This window comes from Kogia breviceps, chromosome 5, assembly GCF_026419965.1.
Source record: "Kogia breviceps isolate mKogBre1 chromosome 5, mKogBre1 haplotype 1, whole genome shotgun sequence".
Taxonomy (NCBI): Eukaryota; Metazoa; Chordata; class Mammalia; order Artiodactyla; family Physeteridae; genus Kogia; species Kogia breviceps.
The window spans coordinates 140,915,546-140,933,691 of record NC_081314.1 but is presented as its reverse complement, the minus strand read 5'-3'; the positions used below and the strand labels follow the sequence as shown (position 1 = coordinate 140,933,691).

At 48.4% G+C, this 18,146-nt stretch overlaps 1 protein-coding gene across 6 annotated transcripts in view; it reads right to left on the bottom strand.

The window, feature by feature from the left end:
- Nucleotides 1-18,146, bottom strand: part of DOP1B (DOP1 leucine zipper like protein B) — a 113,179-nt gene that overhangs the window by 17,387 nt on the left and 77,646 nt on the right. For 4 of the 6 annotated variants that reach the window (XR_010840857.1, XM_067035065.1, XM_067035066.1 and 1 more), the window contains 9 exons: nt 16,809-16,943; nt 12,457-12,512; nt 9,713-9,817; nt 9,549-9,615; nt 7,127-7,271; nt 1,719-1,804; nt 1,373-1,482; nt 1,103-1,249; nt 10-71 (listed from right to left, as the gene is read on the bottom strand). Coding sequence is in view for 4 of the 6 variants with exons in the window: in XM_067035065.1 (XP_066891166.1) it covers nt 10-71; nt 1,103-1,249; nt 1,373-1,482; nt 1,719-1,804; nt 7,127-7,271; nt 9,549-9,615; nt 9,713-9,817; nt 12,457-12,512; nt 16,809-16,943 (913 nt within the window). In the remaining 2 variants the exon portion in view is untranslated. The remainder of the gene's footprint in view (nt 1-9; nt 72-1,102; nt 1,250-1,372; nt 1,483-1,718; nt 1,805-7,126; nt 7,272-9,548; nt 9,616-9,712; nt 9,818-12,456; nt 12,513-16,808; nt 16,944-18,146) is intronic. The other 2 variants (XR_010840858.1, XM_059064086.2) reach the window with 1 other exon arrangement.

The following is an 18,146-nucleotide window of genomic DNA, read 5'->3' as shown; positions in this document are numbered from 1 at the left end:
AGGACTTACTCATTAAATCTTTGAACATTGTTTTCTCATGAGTCAGAAGATGGTCAATAATGGACTTCCAACTGGATATTAAAAAAAAAAAGCAACATTAATGAAATATGCAAAGGGTGACAGTCTGATTAAAAGCATCAAGAGAAGAACATGTCCCTTTAAGATCTATTAAAAACGGCTTTCTGAAAAGTTAGTGAAAGGTGTGAATAGTTTTTATATAAGGCAGTGTTGAGCAAAAGCTTTTCATTTATAAACTTAACACAGGGAATGGCTAACATAGGGAATAATGAATAATTCCCAGCTCACCATAAAAGAAAACACAAATTGCCGAGGTAACTTGGCTTTTGCGAGGGTTGCCCTTAAATGTGTTCACACAGGTGACGTCCATACACTTGTGTTAATGGAAAGAATTGGGGCCGTGAAGACGAATACCACTAGCTCTCAACGGGCCCCCCGCAGCGCAACAGGATTGCAGCCACGGCCGCTGCTGGGGGCGGGGCAAATGCTCGGCCCATATAAAAAAGCTGACCCGTCTCCACCGTCCACCCCTGCTATTAATGAAGACCTGTTCAGTCACGCCAGGGGCACAGAGTTACGAGTGGTTCTGCTGACCTCCAAGAAAAAGGCACAGCTAGTTCATCCTGTGTCTGTGATTCCACGGATCTCCACTGCCCGCGCAGAGCCTGGCCAGCCTCGAGGTCTCAGTGAGGGCTTGCGGAGTGTAAGCCAAGAAGTGGGATGAGGACACCACCGTGTCACCATGGAGCCCTGTCATCTTAATGCTGGTCAAGCATTTTGTGATTACAAGATAAAGTAGTACTAGACCAAGTGCCACGGGAACCCCATGCTACGCTCTTTAGGAAAAATATGCTCTCTTACTTGAAATTCTTCTCCTGATTAAAAAAAGGCACCTTTGTAAGTTTTTAGAAGGCTTAATTCTGTTCTCAGAAATACACAGTTAACCTGTGAGTGGTGTCCTATGATTTGGGTTGATGAGAATTTCAGAAATGAGAATTAATTACAGAAACCCAAACACTTTTCCACTTGAAGATTCAGGGAATGTTTTTGTTTTGTTTTTTTTAATCAGGACAGCATTTCTTACTGCACACAAGAAGTGTCCATCTGGAAGAAGGCCGGGTCCAAGAATAATTCCAGGACTTCTTTTTTCCAGGCTCGTTTTGTGTAGGCGTAACCGCTCAGAGAGCTCAGCAGCTGGGTGCCAGCCCGGAAGCTGGGGGCATTGTAGGCACTGAAAGGGGTGGGAAGGGGAAAGGGCCAAGGTCAGAGACGGTGCAAGGAACCCCGCTGGACACATTTCCCATAAGCCATCTTTCCACACGTGGGTGGGGTACAATGGAGAAGGTGGCGTTACCTGTGATTGCGTAAGTAAGGAAAAACATAGTAAAGCAAACGTGAGATCAACGGCACGGCTTTCTCCTTCTCATCACTTCGATAAACCATGTCCAGGAGGGATGCCAGAACCTAGAAGAAGAGGACCGCCAGAAAACAGAAATCTCCTAAAGCAGGCGGCGATACAAAATTCAGTCCTCGGGGTATATACACAGCCTAAGGAGAAAACTCCACAGGGCAGCTCGAGGCCAAGACTGGCTTATGAACATACCCGGGATGGTGCAGCCCGCGCGCCCTGGCCCCCGAGGACGAACGGCCTCACGAAGCCTCACTTCTGTGGGGGGGTGACAAGCCAGATGCATACGTACCTCTGCCAGGAGGGAGAGGGCTTGCACGCTGTACACCGAAGGGGCAGATGCGGACACCATCGCTGAAGCAGCAGCAGCGGCATCTGCTGAAAGAGGCATGTGTGTTTTTTTTTTTTTTTTTTTTTTTTTTTTTTGTGGTACGCAGGCCTCTCACCGCTGTGTCCTCTCCCGTTGCGGGGCACAGGCTCCAGACGCGCAGGCCCAGCGGCCATGGCTCACGGGCCCAGCCGCTCCGCGGCATGTGGGATCTTCCCGGACCGGGGCACGAACCCGCATCCCCTGCATCGGCAGGCGGACTCTCAACCACTGCGCCACCAGGGAAGCCCGGCATGTGTGTTTTAATCAGGACAATAGGTCACCATTTATGCCCCCAAAGCATCCGATGAACTTGAGTCATGAGCTCCTCCCGCCTTTCATACTGACTCCGTATGTACGTACATGTTACGTATTCTTCTTTGCTAACAAGTTCAACTTCAGCAACTAAGAATCTGGGTGTTTTGATCAAATAAATCAGCACTGGCTCACTGTCTTCCTCCCCCGCTTCTATTCTCATCACCATTTTTGGAGCTTCAAAATCCCCTTGGATGATCCCTCTAACATCCCGGCCTCTGAGCCCCTTAGCCTTTTCTTTTCCAGCAAGCTTTTATTTTGTACCAGCTCAGCCAGCCACTGTCTCCATCATACCCGTGACCCCATGAATTTCCAAAGTCTCCATTTCCAGCACCCTATCGTGACCACATCTCACCTTTCCTGCTCACTTACTCCTGGAATGCTGCTCTGACAATTTCCTGAATCCTTGCACAAGCCTCCAACCCCCTGAGTTCACCTCCTTAACCACCCATCCATCCCCCCAGGTCTTCACCTCTCTATCTCCCCACCCACACCCATGGTCTATCGTCCACCTTGCGAACATCCTTAACTTTTTTGCTTCTCTCTCCCTCTGAAGCACTCACCTGGAAAAGTGCAAAGCTGGCTAAACCCAATGATTGCCTATGCAGTTCTATGCAGCTAAATGCTCTGGAGAAAACCAGACTACTCTGAAACAGATCTCACTTTATTTCATGACTGTGCAACTCAAAAATGACCTGATGCTACTAGATAACCCTCCCCCATGTCCCTCAGCGCTGTGCTGGCTTTCCCAGTCTCCAACATAATTCCTTCACCTCCTCCCTCCATAACCATCGATAACCTGTCCCTCCTCAGCTGGTAACCTCATCTCATATTTCATTGAGAAAATTAATGTAAACAAACAGAAACACCCTCAGTTTGGCTGCTATGCATTATTAACCTGGAACATTGGGCTTCCCTGGTGGCGCAGTGGTTGAGAGTCCGCCTGCCAATGCAGGCGACGCGGGTTCGTGCCCCGGTCTGGGAGGATCCCACGTGCCGCGGAGCGGCTGGGCCCGTGAGCCACGGCCGCTGGGCCTGCACGTCTGGAGCCTGTGCTCCGCGACGGGAGAGGCCACGGCAGTGAGAGGCCCGCGTACCACAAAAACAAAAACAAAAACCAAAAAAACCTGGAACAGTTATATCCGTGTTCTCTGCCTTGTCTCCTGTTTTGATAGACATGTTCCTGGCTCCTGTCAAAGAATGCTAATTCCATTAACGATACTAATCCTGGCCCTATGGCTATCGAAGACTTTGCTTTCTAACTATCCTATTGCTCTTTAGTATTAATTTCTTCCCCTCTGCTGTACTACTCCATCACCATACAAATATGCTTTGGTTAACTCCAATTGAAAAGTAAACCGAATAAAAGATATTCTTTGGTCCTTAGTACGACTTCATTACTGCCCTATTGACGACTAAGCTTCAAAGAGTTATCCACACCCACTGTCTCCTCGTCCTCATCTCTGTCCTCTTCTCCATCCAATCATGCCGTCCCACCCCCATCAAATCCAGGGAGTCTCTGTCCTTATCTCACGCTACTTCTCAGCAGCCTTCCGCTGCATTCCTACGCCCTCCTTCTGGAAACACTCTCTTCTCATAGTTTCCATGACTCCATGTTCTCTTGGTTTTTCCTCCTACGCTGCTGACCTTTTCTGATTCCTTCCCAGACATCTCAAATGTAACATGTGCAAACCCAAGCTCCATCTCCCTCTCCAAAATGTTCTTGCTTCAGACTTTTCCACCTCAATCAATTGTTTAAACCAAAAAACCAAAGTCATGGGACTTCCCCGGTGGTGCAGTGGTTAAGAATCCGCCTGCCAATGCGGGGTTCGAGCCCTGGTCCGGGAAGATCCCACGTGCCACGGAGCAACTAAGCCCGTGTGCCCCAACTACTGAGCCTGCGCTCTAGAGCCCGCGCTCCGCAACAGGAGAAGCCACCGCAATGAGAAGCCCGCGCACCGCAATGAAGAGTAGCCCCCGCTCGCCCGCAGCTAGAGAAAGCCCGCGCGCAGCAACGAAGACCCGACGCGGCCAAAGATAAATAAAACAAACACACAAAAAACCAAACAACAGAAACCCCCAAAGTCATCCTTGTTTGCCTTTTTTTTCTTTAAAAACTACCACTTCCAATCCACCGGCAAGTTCTGTCGACGCTGCACTAACAGCAGTCCACCTTTCTCTAGAGCCCATGCCTCTAAGCCAACGTCTGCTCTTGCCCAGAGCACCGTGACACGCTTTTAACTGAACTCCCAGTTTCTGTTCTCGGTTGCTGCAGCCCATATTGCTCCTGGAAGCCAAACTGATGTTTTCTGAAAACTCAATAAGATCCTGTCACTGCTCCAAACGCTTTAATGGTTTCCCGCAGCAAGCGGGCTGAGGGCCAGGCTCTGAAGTGTGCTCTGCATCAAGCCCAACAACTTCCACGCCCGCTCTCGCCCTGACCTTGCATGACCACGCATGAGGCTCCAGCCAAGCTGATCGTGAGGTTTCTTGGGCCCAGCCCACTCCCACCTCAAGGACTCGCCATCCCCTCTGGGCAGTGCCTTCCCAGATCTTTGCATGGCTGCCCCCTTACCTTGTATCTCTCAGCACAACTGACACTTCCTTGGGGACATGTTCTGTAACATCTAAAGTGGGCCCCAGCCCCACTCCCATTAAAAAAAAACAAACAACTTTCATTTTGGAGTAACTTTGGATTTCCGGAAGAGTTGAAAGACACCTTTGTTAATTTACTTTGGACTGTCACCTTCCGCGTCACCCCCGTGGGGGCAGAGGCCCTGCTCATTTTGTTTGCTGCTGCGGCACCAGCACCTAGGACATAGTGCATACGGCACACGCCAGACGCAAACACACAGGAGAGACCCTGCACGTGCACTGTACACGTAAGAACTCTAAGTGGAGAAACACGTCATTTGAAGCCTCATTCTGTTTCATGATTTAGACGGCCAGTATGCATACTTAGTTTGTTCAAGACTGAAACAAAATATAGTGTATGATCCAAAGAGTCTTTGGGGACTCTATAGTTTGCTAATTAAGTCTTATTGAGAAGCCCCCAAATCACCTCCAAGCTTTGGAATTCTATGTTTTCTTTTTTTAAATAAAAACCAGGTAATCATTTTACAATAGTATTGTCTTGAGGTTACTGCACAAAGGCCAGGCCCAGTGACACTTGACTCAGCGCAGCTCAGATGCACTGGTGGTGGAGAAGCAGTTTAATCCCTTTATCAGTACCTACATTGGAAATAACTGAGGGCAGATGAGCCAAGGAAATGCACGAGCTCTCTTTCCCTAGAACCACAACTATAATCATAACCGCAGCCTGAGAAAGCATAATTGTTGGTTTACATTAGTAAATGATAGCATACTAGTTATAGGACCTTCATTACAGAGTAGAGTATAATTACTTTCTTAAGTAAACCACAAAACTAGCTGTCAAACAAATATGGCAGAAGTAATGGAGCGGGTACTATGGCCTGTCTGTCTAACACCACCCTTCCTCCTCCTGGCAAGAGAAACCCTTCTTGGGTGGGAGCCCATTTGTCAGAGCTCCAGGGCACCAGCCTTTCCTCTCCTCCTCTGGGTCAGCTGCAGGCCCAGAAGAGCCAACCGGAATCTTTGCATGAGACTTGATGAACTTCATCTGAACACCTACCTAGCTCCCACTCTGACTAAAACCAGATGTTGACACCTGGGCTTTTCCTGTACATGAGCCAGAAAGTTTTGTGCTGCTGTGTTTCTACACGCCTGAAGTGGGTTTCGTTTACTTGCAAGAGAAGAGAGCCCAGACTTCCTGACACACCTTCCTTTGCATATTAAAAACCACAAATTCAGCTTTGTTTCTGCTGATATAACTACCGCTAACAATAATGACAGAGGTCATACAATATGACAGAACTAGCAGTGTTTGAACATTTACCTTGTGGTGGGCACCGCGCTATGTAGTTCCAACTGAGAACTTAGATTTAATTTTTTTGCTCGTGTTAAAAAAACTGAGACCACACTGATTTTCTTGTCCAGTGTTGCGTAACACTGGGATCGGGCATGCTTTCCTGTCTGTGTTAAATAACACCGAGAACTTGCAAAAATAATTACCTGCTCTAAGATATGCCTAATTCTGAAAGAAAAACCCAACCAACTAAAGTGGCTCACTTATCAAAAAGAGCAGCATCTCATCAATATCCACTTCTGGACCCTCGTCTAGTGCTGTGCCCACCAATGCAAAGGTATCTTATCGCTACCCCTGCCCCGTCCCCACCTGGAAAGACCTGCCACAAACAACTCAGTCAAGGCCCTACAACCTTATAAATATCCTCCCCAAATTCCCCCTGGAGTTGAGACACCACTATGACTCAGCCAAGTTTCTCCCTCACTGCAGCAGGTCTAGTAACCTGAGATTTGCTTGATGATACATTCGTGTGGTGGTCTTTAGGGCACCCGCAATTGACAATCTACCCTGTTGCATTTGATTCAGACTCCTCAAGCGTATCTGGCTGATCAGTGGTCCTCTGAGTAAACAGATGAGTCTCCTCTGAGACCATTTTCCTAGGAAGCTGTAACTAACTCTAAGGCTGGGCTGTGCCTGCCCTGTGTGGCCTCCATGATAAAATCTTCGCCACCCCCGTAATGACCAAACACAAGGAGCATCGAGAGGCAGGGGTGTGTTGGCCAGAAATGAAATACAACATCAACTGCCTGACGACAGTTAGCTGGTTTACTAAGTTTTCTTTCCACGGCTCCACGAAAAGAAAAACATACATTCTCCTATTCTTTATCCCACATAGATTTCTATCACTGAGTCCGTGCAAAGTATCTTGGGAAGTTACTTTCTTGGACCCCCATCTCGGCTCAGTGAGGGCTTAACATGGTAGCATGGGCCACTCAGGACCCTTCCAATGGAATCCTACTGTTTATTACACATACAACGTATGTTGTTAAGAAGTAAAGCCAGTTTACTTTTAAGGCAAAACTAGACCCACTAGCTGGCACTGGGCATGACTTTTTGACCCTTCTACACCTACCGTGCAAATCTTCCTCCTCGTCAGATTCTTCTAGAGAGATCTGAGGCCGAGCCTTCACTTCCAGGTTTCTGCTCAGCCAGCTGGTTTGTTCCAAGGAAGAGCCAGCAATGTTCCCGACAGCTTCTAGAATTTTTTGAGTGACTTCCTGAGAGTAGTCAGGAGAAAGGGGAAAGGAAGTTAGTTAAGAAAAGAATCTTAAGTGCCTAAAATAGCACCATCTGATGTAAATATAATGCAAGCCACAGCTGTGAACCATGAATACCAAGTTTTCTAGGAGCTCCATTAAAAGAAGAAACAAGTTCATAATGTGTAACACAATATATCCAACAGAGTATCAACATATAATCGATACAAAATTATTAGCGAGGTTACGCATTGTTTGTTAAGTCTTTGAAATCCGCCGTGTGTCTGCGGTTACAGCACATGCAGTTCAGACAGGCCACATTTCAAGGGCTCAACAGCCACTTGTGGCTCAGGCTACTCTCTGGCCAACTTGGGTAAAACAGAGACATAGCAAGTCACAGCAGCACAACACATTTGGCAGATTAGATTTCCGGTTTCTTTAGGACCATGGATTCTTGCTAGAGATGCACCTTTGGATAATACAAGAAACATAACTGGATAAATTAAATTGACTTGAGGGTGAAATGAGGAGTCATCCGTATCAGGAGTTCCACCAGGAATGAATTTGGTCAAGTAGCTGGGACAGAGGTAGAGACGCTGAGCAGGTATCATCGAGTGTTGCCAGCTGAGAGGGGCTGTACATCCCTGACATCTGAGAACTGAGCAGTCCTGACTTCCACTATGAGCCCAGCAGCTGTGTTCGGGCATGAAGCAACAGAACGTCTGCCTGCCGGTGGCAAGGGGGGGTGCACCCACGGGAACCATCCGCGGTGCACCTGGGCAGAGGTGTGGGGTGGATGATGGCGGCTAGGAAGGTCAAGAATAGATGGATGGGCCTGGTGATGATCATAGTGAGTGAAGGAAGTCAGAGAAAGACAAGTACCATTTGCTGTCACTTATATGTGGAATCTAAAATACGACACAAATGAACTTACCTACGAAATAGAAACAGACTCACAGACGTAGAGAACAGACTTGTAGTTGCCAAGGTGGGTGGGGTGTGGGGGGAGGATGGAGTGGGAGTTTGGGATTAGCAGATGCAAGGTATTATATATATAGGATGGATAAAAAACAAGGACCTACTGTAGAGCACAGGGAACTATATTCAATATCCTGTGATAAACCATCATGGAAAAGAATATGAAAAGGGATATATTTATATATGTGTATAACTGAGTCACTCTGCTGTACAGCAGAAGTTAACACAACGCTATAAATCAACTCTACTTCAATAAAATAAATTCTTAAAAAAAGATCAAGAAAAGGGGTTGAGGACTTAGAAGAGCTCCCATTTCAAGTGCAACGAATGGATGGGAAAGAAGTTGGGGTGCCTGGAAAACAGCAGGAAGGAGTCAGTGTCAGGGAGGCTGGGACACCGTGGGGTGGAAGCGGAGGCCCACCCGGCCGGCCCCCTGACCAACGGGCCGGAGCTGCACCAGCTGTGGTAGCGCCTGTGGCCACGGTCCAGCCCGACGGACCGGAAACGGAGGGGCCGCGGCAGGCTAACAGCCCATGGAAGGGGGAGGGCTTCCAGGTGAGTGCAGGAGGTGCTACCCAAGGGCTGGGCTGCAGCACTCGCCCTCGGATGATGCTTTCTTCTCTGCCCGTTGAGCCAAAGGCGTCTCTGTGCTTTACGCAGAACTCTAGCGCTTCAGAATCAGGAACTGGACAGATATTTCACAAACACCAGGGGTCACAACGAGGAGCCAAAAGCCATAAACAAAAGCCATAATGTCACCAAAGCCATAAACTACACAACCCAGTTTCGAGACTTCGACTCAAAAAGCTCCTCACTCAAGGATTATAATGGCTGCAAAATAGTGACTTTTCTAATTCCTTCATTACTTCTATGTATTCTTGATAGCTGGCATTCTACCCAAAGGAGAAGATTTTCCTTCTCCTATGGGTGAGCTTTACTTTTGTTTTTCAGTGTTTCTGACATTTCCTGTGAGTCTATATTGCTTTAAAAAGATGGGGGAAGGTTCTAAGGAAAGGAATCTGTGCATGAAGATAGACTTATTGTCCCAACCATGCTGCAGAGGAAGCCCGCATACATCTGTGTACAGTGGGAAGCGAGAAGGTGCCTTGTAAATTGCAGGGTCGACGGGTCAAGTCTAACACGAGAACCTTCATCAGGAGATTGTACAGAGTCCTCTAAAGACAGTAACGGAGGGAATGAGATGTGGGAACAAATGCAAATCTAAGATCTGGTTCTGCCCAGTGTTTACCATCTCCAGTGAGACCTCTAAAGGTGGGTGATACTCCTGGAACTGCAACAGCCAGACTTGCACATACAGACCTGCAGATCTTTTTGATCCTTCTTGCTCTCCAGGTTGGGAGTTCTTGTTACAAAGTCGTTCAGCATGCTGTTGAGAGACAATCAGCTTCAGACCGAGAATGCTGCAGAAATAAAAACATGTTCCCGAAGAAAAATATGGTGACGTGAGGGCTGGGACACGGTACCTGAGAAGCAGAAAATAACCAGGGGGAGTGAGATTCAGCTGCACGGACTCCTTTAACACACCCAACAGCGAAGGGAAGTTCGCTTGCAAGGCTGTTGCTGGGAGCCTGTTTTAAAAGAAAGAAAGAAAAAATATCCAACCCTGAACAGGTCAAAACACAATGTTACTTATAAGCACATTTTAGATCCAGGGGGTTGGAAAGCACAGGAAGATGGCGTATCCGCCTGAGCTGTTTGCTCTTTTTAAGATTACAAGACACACAAGCTAAATTTTGGTATTCTGCCAGGAACACGGAGCTTGGAGACCTGCAACCCGCTGACAGGTCAGATGCCCCCGGTTTCCTCGTCTGTAAAGCGAAAGCCTTGAACTAGAGGGCTGTCTGATCTCTGGGCCTGTCGGGCTCTGCCACTCGGCCTCCCCAACGCCGCCGAAAACACGGGGTCAACCACCAGAAGGTCACAGAGGGCAAGGTCAGGCCTCACGGAAACAAGGACTCGGATTGTGGCTACGGAGCGAGGCTGCACGGCACAAAAGGCAGAGCTGGGTCTCAGCCAGAGGGCCCCAGGCTCAAGTCCTCGTCCCTGACTTACTGCCTCCTGACTGACCTGGGCAGGGCCTCCTCTGTAACAGGAGGCCGCGGCTCCGGCAGCTGCTGGCTCAGGGACCACTTAGGCCCCTGCAACAGGCGCCTGCTAGTGATATAATACGCATTAGTTACCGCGAGAAGGGACACGACCAGCTCATCTTTACCTCCTGGAGGAAAGAAGGTCAGGGATGCTTGTGGTGAAGGATGAACAGCTGGTCTGAACTCAACCCCGGACCCAGGGCCTCCTGGGACTGTGACCCTTCCTGCCACCTCAGGATACAGTGAGCCGGAATAACCATGGGACGTGGACTTGTTAACCAGGGAGCTTGCAGCTGGTGCTCTCAGATTTCCTTATCGTGAACCCCCGAGACACGTGAGAATACTGAGGCTTCCTTGAGACGGGGCTACACTCCCGTCACCCTCATTACTGAAGCGGGAGCCGCACCCGGGACCTGCCATAAGATGTGCATGAGGCCCAGCAAAGCATCCTTTCTACCCGTGGAGAAACACCTGGGGAGCCCCTACAGGTGAGACCCCTGCATGCGGCTGTTCTGCATCCTAAACCCGCGCAGAAGCCATCCAGCGGAAAACATGGCAAAGCACTGAGGACAGCACCAAAAATAATCCCTTCTCCTTTTTCTAAAAGAGGTCCTTAAATCCCCCCTCCTTTTTTGGTATCAATTTAATGCAAACTGTTTCTTCTAAAGTTTACCAGGCCTCACATAAAGCTTTGCTGACGTAAGTATTTAAGCTATAGCACCCAGACTTTAAAATGTCAGATTAGATCTCTGCAGAAAGAAAAAGTAAAATCATCACGGTATTCCCGTGCCTCGAGAGGAAATAAGGACACCATTCAGATACTTTCTGAACTAAGCCTCTCCAGTAACCAAGAAATACAATGGGGGGTCGGCAGGGAGGGATAAACGAGGAGTTTGGGATTAAAATGTACACACTCCTGTATATTAAATAGATAAACAGGGACTTCCCTGGTGGTCCAGCAGTAAAGAATCCGCCTTACAATGAAGGGAACGTGGCTTTGATCCCTGGTTAGGGAACTAAGATCCCACATGCCGCAGGGCAACTAAGCCCAAATGCCACAACTACTGAGCTTGCACGTCTCAACTAGAGAGCCTGTGTGCCGCAAACTACAGAGCCCATGCGCTCTAGAACCCTCGTGCCACAACTACAGAGCCCACGCGTCCTGGAGCCTGTGAACCACAACTAGAGAGAGAAAACCTGCACGCCACAACTAGAGAAAGCCCACATGCCGCAACGAAAGATGCCATGTGCCACAACTTAAGACTCAACACAGGGATTCCCTGGTGACGCAGTGGTTGGGGGTCCGCCTGCCGATGCAGGGGATGCGGGTTTGTGCCCTGGTCTGGGAGGACCCCGCATGCCGCAGAGTGGCTGGACCCGCGAGCCATGGCCGCTGGGCCTGCATGTCCGGGGCCTGTGCTTCGCGGCGGGGGAGGCCGCAACAGTGAGAGGCCCGCGTAACGCAAAAAAAAAAAAAAAAGAAAGACTCAACACAGCCAAAAATTAAATAAATAAATAAATAATAAGGGACTTCCCTGGTGGCACAATGGTTAAGAATCCGCCTGCCAATGCACGGGACATGGGTTCGAGCCCTGGTCCGGGAAGATCCCACATGCCGCGGAGCAACTAAGCCCGTGTGCCCCAACTACTGAGCCTGCGTGCCACAACTGCTGAAGCCCGCACACCTTGAGCCCATGCTGCGCAACAAGAGAAGCCACTATAATGAGAAGCCTGCACACTGCAACGAAGAGTAGCCCCCGCTCGCCGCAATTAGAGAAAGGCTGCGTGCAGCAACGAAGACCCAATGCAGCCAAAATTAATTAATTAATTTAAAAATAAATAAATCTTAAAAAAATAAACAATAGCACTGGGAACTATATTCAATATCTTATAATAGCCTACAGTGGCAAAGTATCTGAAAAAGAATATATATATATGTATATTCAGATATATATATATATATATCCGAGTCACTCTGCTGTACACCTGAAACTAACAGAACATTGTAAATCAATGCTACTTCAATTAAAAGAAAAAAACGGAAATACAAGCAGAGGAATTATTTATAATCACTGCAACAGCATCTATAATTGAGAAACGTCTTTGAGGTGCTGCATTACCTTTGGATGAAAGCGTAGCAAAACTGCAACACAGGGACATCCACGAGGGGCGATTTCTGAAAATTAAAGCAAAGCTAATGACTCCAAGTTGGTAGGAAATACGGCTAAGAAAGAATTCAAACACAGAAACGAAACAGATTCTATCTCCTAACAAAGCAAATGTTTGCAGCTAGAGTCTTTCAAATATAATAATAGAAAGTATCCCCCAAGTGAAACAAAACACAAGTGTATCCTATGAGGTCAGGCTTTTAACAAGGATTTAGGGAAGATCTGGCATTATAACTGAACCTCCCCAAACACAAAGTTGGGGGCCAAAGTTGACCCCCGGGAGCTACAGTTGAGAGGCAGCGCCAAATTAGAATTCGTAGCTCCAGGAATTCCCTCCAACAGCCCAGACAACTTCCCTAAATCCCAAATGGCTGCAGCTACTTAGAAATAGGTTTCAAAACACACATTATTTTCCCTTCTTGCTTGTAAAAGGCTATTTGTAGATGTTATAGACGTTGAGCCAATTAACTAAACTAACCACAAAATGTGATTTTGTTACTCCAAAACCCAAAAACCGCTCAGCCAGATGACATCTAGGTTTCGTTTTGTTTTCTTTAAGCCCAGGAGTTGCAGGTGTTTGCAGACATTCACGTAACACGAAGGAACAAAAGCTAAAAGCGCCTGCTCTGTGTGTAAAGCTGTGGCAGGGCCAGCTCCCTCATGGCTGCAGCTGTAACCCCGTCCGTGGGGACTGACCGGCAGCGTAGAAGGTCCGTCTCCTGCCACCCAGACCTGCTCAGAGATATAAATGCCAACCCACCCAGGACCTGATGCTGCCTCTGCCTGCCTCCACCACCCTGCTCCCTCTCCCGGGTCCATTACTTTAACACTTACACTCAAGAGTAAAAGGCAACAAGACTACCAGGCATTTGGGAGACCGGGGGCCGACGTCCGCCAGACGCCATGAAGTTGCCCGTGTCCGCTTTACATCTGACTGCTTAAGCACTTGGCCAGTTCCATATTCTGGCCTCACAGTGCAAATCTGTAGGCTGCCTTACCTTCTTTCCCCAGCGAGAACACAGGCTGACCGTGGGCAGGGACAGTGTCAACTGTTTAGGATTCCCCACTACAGATGCAGACGTGATTTTCAATGAACACGTGGAACGAAGGAAGAGGACCAGAGCCCCGAGTGTTAACTGACGGGTTAGAAGCCCCCAGTGGCCTTCCCAGGGTGGACACTTCTGCAGAGGGTGACCCTGTGCCACGTGCCTTTCGGAGGAAGAGCTTCACGTGGGCAGCTCTCCTCCAAGGCAGGCGTAGCCCAAACTGCTAAAGGTATTCTTGGCCAGCTTTCCCACTCTGGGGTGAAAATGGCTGAACACATCTCTGATTCCAAGGTTTAGCTTTTGCTCACCACCCTTAGTGCTATGACCTTAATATCTAAAAACAAGATTTCTCTTATTTGTTATAAACATTTTTTTATTTTGGTAAAATATACTTGACAAAACCTACCATTTTAAACGTTTTTCAGTGTACAGGGCGTCCAGTCTATCACGTCGTTGGGTGAATACAACCACCGTTGACGTGCAGAACTTTTTCATCTTCCCAAACTGAGACTCTGTCCCCATTAACTCCCACTCCCTCCTCCCCTGCAGTCCCTAGTGAACATCCTCCTCCCTTCCGCCTCGATGGACTTGACTACTCTGTGTACCCCAGGTAAGTGGAATCATAGAATACTGTCCTTCTGGACTGGCTTATTCCCCTTAGCATAACGCTGTCACGGTTCATCCACGGTACAGCACGTGTCAGAATTTCATTCCTTTTTAAGGCTGGATGACAGACAGTCCACTGCACGTACAGACCTCGTTTTGTTTACCCATTCATCCACCGATGGACACTTGGGTTGTTTCTACCTTCTGGCTATTGTGATTCATGCTGTGATGAACCCTGGCGTACAGATATCTGTTTGACTAACACTATTTTTTAGCAAAATCACTTGGTCCACTCCCTTAATTTTCACTTAGGGAATTATTCTTAAATTGTTCCTAACTGTATAATTTTAAATTGCCTAAGAGAAGGCAATTATTTCAAGGTTGGAACAAATCCCTGCTCTCTGTCAAATTAATTAAGAACAAAACAGCTCCAACACTTTCAACGAAGAGGTCTGCTTTGGTAAAACCAAAAATCTCTCAGGCAGTAAACTGTTAAACCACACAGTCTGTTCTGTTGCAAAATCACTGTGCTTAAATGAAAAGGTGCCCCCCTCGAAACTGGGCAGAAAAACTATAAGAGCTTTGTGGTTCAATCACGTCACCCTTCAAAGGCCACTGCTGTCCCTGCAGCCAGATGAAACCTCTTCTTTCTCAGCATGTCCAGGATGAGTTAAGTCCTCGGACGTGTATTTTGTACCTTTGTAAAAATTATGCGGATTTTTGGGCTTCCCTGGTGGCGCAGTGGTTGAGAGTCCGCCTGCCGATGCAGGGGACACGGGTTCGTGCCCCAGCCCGGGAGGATCCCACGTGCCGCGGAGCGGCTGGGCCCGTGAGCCATGGCCGCTGAGCCTGCGCGTCCGGAGCCTGTGCTCCGCAACGGGAGAGGCCACAGCAGTGAGAGGCCCGCGTACGGCAAAAAAAAAAAAAAAAAAAAAAAAAATTATGCAGATTTTTAACTCGCACATTGACAAAGATGCTCTCCTTGACCTAGTCTAGTCAGGCTCCTCTGAGCCCCCTTCTTTTTCTTCTTTTTTTGAAGTTTAAATCATATAGTTCTTCTTCCTCCTATAATACTTTTGCTTTCCAACAGTAAAAGAAATGGTACAAGAATCTGGCCCTTGGTCACGAGCCATTTTGGGGAATTCCTCAATATTCTCACTCCAATTTTTTTAACAATCAGTGAATGAGGTAATCAATGACAGGGTTAATCATTAGATTCCAGAGCTTCTAAAATATCTCCCATTACTCAACAGTCCCTTTCTCTTTCTCTCCCTCCCTCCTCTCCTCTCTCCGCTCTCTCCTTCCCTCCTGAAAACATTTTACTGAAAATGCAAGAAACAACTGAGAATTACGTTTCTGAGGAAAGCCCAAATCCTGAGATGCTTATGTCAGACTGTAGGGTCTGTATTTACAATTTCCTAGCCTTTTTTTTTTTTTAATTTATTAATTTATTATTTATTTTTGGCTGCAATTGGTCTTCGTTGCACGCGGGCTTGCTCTAGTTGCAGCGAGCAGGGGCTACTCTTCATTGCAGTGTGCAGGCTTCTCATGGCAGTGGCTTCTCTTGTTGCAGAGCACGGGCTTCAGTAGTTGTGGCACACGGGCTCAGTAGCTGTGGCTCACGGGCTTAGTTGCTCCACAGCACGTGGGATCTTCCCGGACCAGGGCTCAAACCCGTGTCCCCTGCATTGGCAGGCGGATTCTTAACCACTGTGCCAACAGGGATGTCCCAACAGGTTCCCAGCAGCTCAAGGCCATGTCCCTAGGGGGATGACCTCAACCGCCTTAAAACGCCTGCCTAAGAAGGAAAGCTCAAGGCTTCTGAAGGAATCTGCTGTGTGTTTAGCCAACTCCTGATAGGTTCCTGACCTCCCTTTCTTTGAGCATTTATTAAGAAAAGCTTACAGTTGTAAATCCTTGCTCTGTCCCTTTGAGATGTATATGTATCTCCTACAACCCAGGAATGTCTTTCTCAGGGACCTGGCGGCCCTCCCTCTGAAATACCATCATCAAGAAAGTCAGGGCCTCCGTTTCCCAGTCTCCAAGGGAGCACAGGAATACCTTGCCCTCTGCAGTCAGCAAACCCCGCTGGCCTAATTACATCCACCAACCCCCTTCTTGCTTGTTTGGAACTTTCCAGTCCCTCGACTTTGCTGAAGCCCCTGCTTGTTCACCCTCCCTGCTCTTCATCCTCTGCTTAAAATACCCAGTCACCTCTGCACAAACTGGAACTGAGCACAACTCTCTCCCCTGCTGCAGGAGTTACTGAATAAAATCAGTCTCTTCCACCTTTAACTAGCGCCTGGCTTTGTTGAACTCTGACGCCTTTCCGGCTGCAAGTTCCTTGAGGCAAGTGCCGTTTCTTCTTTCTAACAGAGTTATTCGATTTGAACCACTACCGGGCAGAGCACCCTGCGGTGGGATGTAAGGATGGAAGTCCGTCCTTCACCTCAAGGGGCTTTTGCACCCCAAAACAGGAGCCCATGAAGCACATTTCCTGGATCTCTGCAGAGCCCGGTTAGAACACCTTCGTGTTACAGCCCCCGAATTCCTAGTTGCCGCTGTGACCTCTGCTTCCCTCCCAAACACAGTTTATGAGACGTGGAGTCAGAGAGAGTGCTGCGTTCCTCTGACGGCCCCCAGGCTCCTGACCTCGTCCCCTCGGACCTGCGGCGGCCTCTTCACCACTTCCTTCACCAGCTGCAGCACCGTGTCGGTCTGCAGGGTGCTCAGCGCACAGATCAGCTCCACGAGGGTCAGCTGGGATGCGCTGGCCGCCGGCACGATCTGCCGAGAAAAAAGCCGTTCCTTTAAGGCTCACGGAGAGAAAACAAAAATAAGAATGACACACAGAAAGCACTCTATAATACTTGCTCCTGGAGAAAGGGATTTGTTTTAATCTTTTAAAGACATATTTAAATGAAAACTGGGTAATGGACTCTATTGGTGGGAATGAAGAGTGAGGTTAGCATTTAATCACAGTAACCTCATCAGTACCTGATACAAATAAGGAATAAAACGTGTAGCTGGGCTTCCCCGGTGGCGCAGTGGTTGAGAGTCCGCCTGCCGATGCAGCAGGGGACGTGAGTTCGTGCCCCGGTCCGGGAAGATCCCACGTGCCGCAGAGCGGCTGGGCCCGTGAGCCGTGGCCGCTGCGCCTGCGCGTCCGGAGCCTGCGCTCCGCAATGGGAGAGGCCACAGCAGTAAGAGGCCCGCGTACCGGAAAAAAACAAAAACAAACAAACAAACAAAAAACAAAAAAAACCCCACATGTAGCTGATGATGGCAGTCACTCTGGTATGTTCAAGCTGAGAAAGCATTGTAGAAACAGATACATTTAGTTGGAAGGAAACAGGTTGATATCGAGACAGCCCCCAAGGTATGAGGACAGTAAGAAAAACAGGTAAATCAGGTTCATGCGATGGCCGTGGCAGGCAAGTCCAGGTGAGGGAGGCATGTTTTGATGACACAAGTCTGTGTAGGGTGGTGACATACACTTTCAAGTATCAGGTTTCTCGCCCGGAAGCCCCAACAAGTGCTAAGGTGGGTGGCCTGGGCCACCAACCTCTCACACCTCCTCAGGGAACAGGGGCCTATGCTGGGCCCTGAGACAGTGCCCTGGGGGGGTGGGGCAGACCCTCTGAGGGAGGTACCAGGAAGGAACCTGCATGGTCGACAGAGGGGACCAGGAGAGAAGTACGTGCTGATTTTGCAGAAGCACGTGAACCAAGCTCCTGGAGGACCTCGCGATGGACCAGTCAGCGGAGAAAGAATGGACAAAATGCAAACTGAAGTCTGGGCGTAGGCATGCGATGATTTAGATTTTCTTGACCATCATGAACAAGCATGACTTTAATAAATTAAAATAGCCGAATGTAAATTATGGATGTGTCAGTGTAGGTTCAGCAACTGTGACAAGCGTACGCCCCTGGCAGGGGCTGCTGGGAGGACCAGGGCATGCATGTGCAGGGACAGGGGAATATGGGAACT